Genomic DNA, 7,346 nt, shown 5'->3' on the forward strand with positions numbered 1-7,346 from the left:
GAGGGACACATTTCTGTGTTAAGAGCCTCACAGCTCCTCCCTCCCCAGTGACAGTGAAAGACTACAGCAGCAGACTGAGCCATGCCCTGGCAGGCAGGCAGGTAAGGGCTCTCTGGGGGGTTATTAGTACAACATGCCTCATCCCCTTGTGCAATCAAGCTCCTGTTTGAAGCAGGCAGCTTTAGGGAAGCCGTGGACAAGAGGGAGGGGGAGGAAAATAAAAAAAATCAGCAGCAGATAACGGCAGCTGTTCTGAGACAGCTAGGAAGGCAGCAAATACACCTGCTCGAAAGACCACAGCACCCAACTGCCTCTAGCCTGCTGTTTGCCTAGTACCACTGCATGTCCAACTGAACATGCTCTGGCCTAGCTCCCCTCTTCTTTCAGCGACACTCTGTATGACCCTGAAAGATACTAGCAGACACTGCCAAGTTAAAACTCTGAGTAGGTTATGCAGTATTACAGGGAACATCCTCCACCAACTCCTTCCACGGCCAGCCCAGTGCAAGTGAGTGACTGTGCAGTCTGGACCATCGTGTGCTCCCCTATTCCTCACCAAAAACGGCCAGGGGCAAAAGCAGAGTAGAAAGCGGAGGCCACAGGACAGCAAGGTCAGATGGGAGTGGGAGACACTTGTGCACCATTGCACAAGCAATGCAATGCACGGCAGCACTCTTGACTCCAAGTCTCATCTCCTACAGGCGACAAGCTCACTCTAGTCCCTCATACACAGACTTCCGCAGCTTGATCGAGAACATCTCCTCCCAGGGCCCACGGATCCACTCCACCAGCTCTACCAGGAGCTCAGGACACTCTGTGCGGATGTGCCACGTGCTCTCCACCTTCAGCACCTGGGAAGGAGGAAAGAGAGGGAAGCAAATGAGCAGGGCCTAGCCTGAAAGGCACTGATCAGCCCTGAGCTGCTATTCCCCAGCACAGCTGCCAGCTCCTCCCAATTCCTAAGTGACATCCTCCTCCCTCTCTGCTGCCAGCCATGGAAGTGTCCCTGCATGACTTCTGTACAACAGTAGTTTGCTGTGCTCCTCTGCCTCTGTGGTGCAGGGTCCTAGGTTAGGATGGGAGATGACAGCCCCGAGAAACTCTTGGCAGGAACAGGATCTGAGCACAATCCAGCCCCCAGCATCTTGCGTGCCCCATGCACCCCACCTCCTGGTTACCTCATCGTAAAGCATCAGCTTGATGTCACAAGGACAGAGGCGATAGGTTATGACATTGCTAATACTGCTGATCGGCTGCTTCTCCTTCAACTGGATGTTGCTCCTAGGAGGCGTTTCTGCCTCATGGTCTTCATCCAAGGAGGGCTGCACCTGCCACTGGTGATTCTCCTCCAGCAGAAACAGCATGCTTCGGGTGCTCAGCAGGGTCACAGGAAAAGCAGATGCCCCTAAAAGGATACGAGGGAACAGGAGAGGCTTTGCTGAGAGCCTGAGTCACCACAGAACCAGCTTTGCTTTCCATTCCTCCCCTAGGGAAATCCTGTCCAGTAACAGTAACTGGGTGAACAGCCTTATCCAGCTTCCTGACTGAAGAAGGGGAGCAGGGCAGCTAAAGTTGGCTGGGCTTGACCAGCTTATCCAAGCTCACTGCAGGAGCATGCATATGAAAGACCACCGCCCAGCAAGCCTTGTCCAGTCTATGTCCTCATCTGAGGCAGGAAAAGACACGTGAGTCCTTTGACCTCTTAAACAACACTTTACTACTCGTTAGTTAAAAGTCAGGAGCTCCAGCTAAAAGGCTGCCTTTTTTGGCCTGAATTCGTCTGGCTGCGATATCTGATGGCTGGAACAGAGAGAACACATAAAGTTCAATACCAAGCTGGGATGCGTCGTAAGTATAGCAGGAAGCAAAGCAGTTTTGCTAAACTGTAGGGAGCATAAATATCATCCAGCTGATTTCAGTGGATGCAAATGAAAAGCATGTGAACTTGGGAATAAGTCAGATGCACAGAAATAGGGAAACACTGAGGTCACAGGGGATCACAAGCTACTACAGCAACATGTTGCTTTTCTCATCACATCTCACTCTTGGGAATTAGTGGGAATATCAGAAATGGGATGTTTAATTAGTCCTGTCTACTTGGCAGTGAGGCCTCAGCTGGAACTGTGTTCGGTTTTGGGCACCATACTCTAAAAAAGGAGAAAACTGTAGAGCAAGAAAAACGCACTTTAAGTTCTCCCTCCCACAGGCTATTTCTTCAGCTTGAGGAGACCCATAAACATACTTCCCACAGATTCCTTCTGATTCTCGTTGTCTCATACCTCCCCAACGACCAATGGTGAAAAAGGGTGCAAGAGCAGTACCAAATTGGTCAGAATGTGATTAACAGCTAGGTTGCTTTTTTCAGTGTCCCAAGCTAAGACGACACTGGAATTGTTCACTGAAGACTCAAACCCCAGGTTTAGCACTTTTGGCCTTCAGCAAGCCTTGGAACAGAACTTGATGGGCTCCAGCAGGCTGCTCCTGTCCTACTGTCCCAGGTTCCGGACATCTGCTTCTGTTTTCCCAAACAGAGGAGCCTTTCAGTTCCTCACACAAACCAGCTGTGTGTATGACCCCTCAGCTTTCCCTCAGCTCAGGGCAACGATCCAGCCGTTGGATAATCTCCAGCTTCTCAGAAACCATTCTGAGTTGTCACCAAAGCTGGTGCAAGACCAACTGCGCCCTAGAGCCTGGACTTCCACGTGGAAAAGGGCTAGGAAACTCACTGGATATACAGGAAGAAGTATGCTGCTATCCTACACCTCTCAACACTAAAAAAAGAGCCCTCATCCATGCCCCAGCCCATCTTTCTGCTGGACCAATGGCCCAGCTCTTTTCCCACAGACTATATACTAAAAACACAAGCATGTAAGCAGACAGCATGAGGTGTGGGACACCTGGCGACTGAGATCTCCTGTACCTTGGATCAGGTAGGCCAGCAGGTAGAAGAAACCAGTGTCATCTGCAGCTGCAGAATCTGTGGTCTTGCAGTCCAGCAGGGGCCTAGAGGAGACACAACAGCGGGTCCATCAAGGAAGCACTCCGTTTCCAGTCTAGGTTTGCTGTGAGCTAGCTACTGTTCACTGTCCTCTTGGGGAAGGGAGGGATCCATCACTTCCAGATGTTGCAAAATTCCTCTCTCTCCTGTTACTCTGCCTACCACTTCACCAGCTAGGAACCAAAAGCTTCTTGCAAGGGAGGAGGCTGCCCTATGCATTCCCCTTTTCCTCCCTCCATCATATTCTGCTCAGGCTCCTCCAGGAGAGCTGGAGTTGCCCTGCCTGGCTCAGTCCGTGACACCCCTTTGCCTCCTCACCCCCTGTGCAGCAGGTGCCCGAGCCAGCTGCCTTAAACCTGTAACGTAGGCCTGGCTGCCACTCCAGCAGTGCCTCCTCCTGTGCTGCCCTGTTTTGAGCACTACCCTTCCCAGGCACTGCTGGACAAGCAGACATCCTCTTCTATCCAAAACCCCAACCTCTCAGAGGCTGTTCTTACCATAGCCAATGTTGTGGATTCATTTCCACAGTGGGGATTTCCTTCACCTTACTCCTTTGCTTAGCAGGCAGCTCTTGCATGAGATCTAAAGAGGGGGAGAAGGTAGACACCTTTTATTGCAAGCCCAAGGGCAGTACATAATAGCTCAGGATGGTTCTCTAGTTTACCAAGAGGCACTGGAAGTTATGATGCCGGGAAGGTTTCTCCTCCAACGTTTTTCTGAGCTGGCAAGAAGTCAATTTCCAACGTACATCCAACTACAGCTCTCCAAGAGCCAATCTTCCAAATCCTCTCCACCCCCCACCCTGGTACAGCTCTACTCTTACATGTCAGGGTCTGCAGGAACTGGTTACAGCAGCTTTGGTTCCGGATCAGCAGATTGTAGGAGGCTTTTGGGTTCTCAAATTCCATTCGCAAGCTCTGGTGGCAGAGTCCCACTTCCAGATGGGAAATATCAGACAGGTAGTGAGAGTCATTCTTCTTCAGCCAGTCTGCAGGTTGTCCCCTAATTACAGAACACAGCTCTCAGCTGAGGCAGGCTGCCCCATCTCCTCTCCCACATCAGATTGCAGCAGGGGGGTTTGCCAGAAGAGCTTTTGCATGTCACCACACCTCCAGGGTAAGGCTAGCACAGGCTGGCACTACCCAGCACTCATAGCCTTGCTTCAGGGTCTCACTTGCCACCATTTTCCTCACCTGATAGCCCCAGTGACTTCCAGCACATAAATCTTGAGATCAGAGGCAACCAGGAGTGAGAGGAACTCTCCTTGTCGGCCAAACTTCACCATGACCACCTAGAGCACATAGAAGGTGGGTCATAGCACTGTCCTGCCCTGTGCCAGCCCACTCATGGAAAGGACTGACTCAAACACACTTCAGCTCCCTTCACACCCCACAGTCTCTGGGATGCCACCCCAGTGCAGGGTAGCAAGAACAACAGCCAAGGAGCTGTATGAGTGGTGTTGCGGGAACTCACCTTGAGGAAGCACTGGAACTCCTCAGCATCCTCCTCAAAAACCTCCATATCCAGGTACAGCTTCAGGCGATGATCCACAGAACGGAAGTCCCTTGTGTTCAGGATGCTGTTTACAGCTGAGGAGAGCAAAGGGTCGGACTGACACTCTGCCCACTGACCAGGTGCTGCCCAAGCATGCAGACTGGCACCAGGGCAGCAGCGTCACCCCCTCTGCACATCTACTTCCATCAAGTCCCTCCTCAAGGCAAAGGGCCAAAGCCAGGGCTTTCCAGGTCACAGGTCTCAATGTGGAGACATGAGCGGACCCCATCACTCCAACACTTGCGTTTTCAGATATACAATGCTTTGGTCTAACCCATTTTCAACCTATGCTCAGCCGTTTAGTCACAGGAGGACACTGCTTTGCTGCCAGATTTGGCAGGAGGGCAATTCTTTATCACAAAGCCAGAAAGACATTGCTCCTTTCAGCTGGTGTCAGCTCAGGTCAACTTTTTGAACTCTGACTTTGACTGCGGTAAGGTTAAAGGGGACTGAGGAAGACACCAATAAAAGTGCTTAAGAACATAATTATGTTTGTCACGCAATCGTATGACCAAATACTTTATACAATAGCCACGATACTGCCAGAGAGTACACACTTCTCAGTGGAGCCTGTTCTCTATCAGAAACACTACGCTAATCAACTTCTCCACATGGCCTCATTTGTAAATTGGGACTTTGCGATTTGACCTGAAACAAGAGACTGCTTTATTTCTCACACTTCAAGCATACAAGACTGAACATGGCAATCCTAAACACTGGTCCTATACCAACTCCTCTTCAGAGGCACAGCAGTCTTGAAAGGCTGAGGGAGGTCTCTATGGATCAAGAAGCTGATGGGTTTGCAAATCAGGACTAGACTGCGGTTGCAGTAGAGTCACTCCATAGCTCCTTTCCAACTTCAGTTATTCTGTAAATCACAAGCTGATGCCCAAGCAAAGGCAGTCTGCTACATCAGAAATCCAAGGCCCTTCGCAAAAAGCATTTGTGTACCTCCTATCTTGCACGATAGCCCTCACACAGCCAGCACACAGTCTTGTCTTTTGGACAGGTTTTGTCATCTGAAGCTCACAAAGACCAGTGAGGAAAGCACAAGTAACTGTGGATCCACTAACCAGAGCCTCCTACAAACACACCAGCCCCACACTGCACACAAGCCAGAGAATAAATACAGAGAAATTGTGCATACTATTCTCCAAAGTTAATGCTCCAGCTGGCAGCTCACTGGTGCTACAGGAACCCTGTGTGTCTGTAACTGAGCAGTGTAGCTCCCAGAACAAGACTGTTACATGGAGCCTGAGCAATACTAGGGATTAGGAGCTGACTCAGTTTTCCGTACCTTCAGGCATGAGGATTGAACAGAGAGGGGAACAAAAAATTCTTCTCACAAGAACCATGGTCATTGCTGCTTGTGCTTGATGATAGCCCCTGTCTCTGTTAAACAGGAGGCAGTGCCCCCTGCAAGCACCAGCGATAAAGCCCAACACCAAGCTGTGCACGCCCCTAAACCCTGCACAGCTCATACATACTCACAGGGACTGAGATTCCATGTTTCCTTGGACTCAGAGTTCAAAGAAAGCTGGGAAGGAGTGGGCCCGCAAGAAACACTGTAATAGTAGCTCCCCATCAAGCTGCCCCGATCGGTGTCTGTGTGGCTGAAGGACAAGTACTGGCTCTTCATGCCCAGCTCCTTCTTCCCACAGCCCCCATCTGAACTGCGGGAGCTGAAATGGAGAGTGCCGTTGTGCTCGCCACTCAGCTCTGGGGTCCTGGTGCCGTTGCTGGTATCCATCTCTGAGCTGTCCTCCCCACTGATGTAGAACTTCCCACTCTCACTGGCCAGGGCAGGTGCTTCCTCTGGGCCCTCCTGCTGGCTGCCTCCCTCCAGGACAGAGTCTGACAGGTCCTCACTCGTGGTGTCAGGGCCAGGTGGCAAAGGGGTGCTGGAGCACACCTCTGAAGGCAGCATGACCACATGGTCACTGGAACAACAGGGACAGGCTATGGGCTCACCAGCTGCTGCAGCATCTGTGGAAGATTTTGTCAGGGATAAAGAAAAACTAGAACAGCTCTCCCCCAACAAGACTTTACTTTTTTCTTTTTTTTTTCCCTCCGCAAACCACAAACCATCCCTTTCAAAGTAGGAAATAGTTAGAGTCTGACTTGAGCAGCTTGTTGAGCAACTTTGTTCAGAATCATATCCTATAGCCCTCCCCTCACAAATCAATGAGAAATTCTGAATCAGTGCCAACATCTGCCTGAAACAGCTGTGCTCAGATTTGGGGTGACCAGCATGTGCTGTAGTTGCAACTGAAACTACATCAGGGCTTCGGCTCATAACTTTCCTCCAATTCATGTCCACACATGCTCACATAGCCTTTGAAGCCCAAGCTCATGACCAGTCAGTCCAACCTTTCATAGCCACCTCCATCCCCAGCTCGTTTTATCCTCCAGCCAGCCAAACCACAAGCACGCCGTGACCCTTCTCCAGCTGCCCTCATCCCTCCTGACCCCAATTCTTGATGCTCCCTTCAGCCACACCACAGCAGACTCCCAGCTGGATCTTGGGACTCCCACTACCCTGGCAGGGGGTAGAAAGTGTCCCGGGGTGGAGGAAAGTGCTGCAGCCAGGACAGCACTTCTGCCCTCACTGCAGTACTTCGATCCCAGGATACTTGGTCAAACAAGCAGCATCTTCCCAGCTAAGGCTGGGGACTCCCAACTTCAAATGTAAACTGAGCTTTGAAAAACTCAGCAATCAGAAGATGCCTATTCAGCACTATCCACGTCTCAGCCAAAATACCACATCTAGTTTCAGACACCCAAAGAAAAATGT

The 7,346-nt window shown here is 50.8% G+C and overlaps 1 protein-coding gene across 1 annotated transcript in view; it reads right to left on the minus strand.

The window, feature by feature from the left end:
- Positions 1 to 714: 714 nt before the first annotated feature.
- STK11IP (serine/threonine kinase 11 interacting protein) overlaps positions 715 to 7,346 on the minus strand; it is a gene marked incomplete at both ends in the record, with an annotated part of 18,568 nt that continues 11,936 nt past the window's right edge. Inside the window, 8 exons of the mRNA XM_009706794.1 lie at positions 715 to 851; positions 1,179 to 1,405; positions 2,921 to 3,003; positions 3,496 to 3,580; positions 3,822 to 4,000; positions 4,192 to 4,289; positions 4,472 to 4,587; positions 6,044 to 6,538. Coding sequence (XP_009705096.1) covers positions 715 to 851; positions 1,179 to 1,405; positions 2,921 to 3,003; positions 3,496 to 3,580; positions 3,822 to 4,000; positions 4,192 to 4,289; positions 4,472 to 4,587; positions 6,044 to 6,538 — 1,420 coding nt within the window. The remainder of the gene's footprint in view (positions 852 to 1,178; positions 1,406 to 2,920; positions 3,004 to 3,495; positions 3,581 to 3,821; positions 4,001 to 4,191; positions 4,290 to 4,471; positions 4,588 to 6,043; positions 6,539 to 7,346) is intronic.

This window comes from Cariama cristata, unplaced genomic scaffold (genome assembly GCF_000690535.1).
Source record: "Cariama cristata isolate BGI_N322 unplaced genomic scaffold, ASM69053v1 scaffold36658, whole genome shotgun sequence".
NCBI classification, from domain to species: Eukaryota; Metazoa; Chordata; class Aves; order Cariamiformes; family Cariamidae; genus Cariama; species Cariama cristata.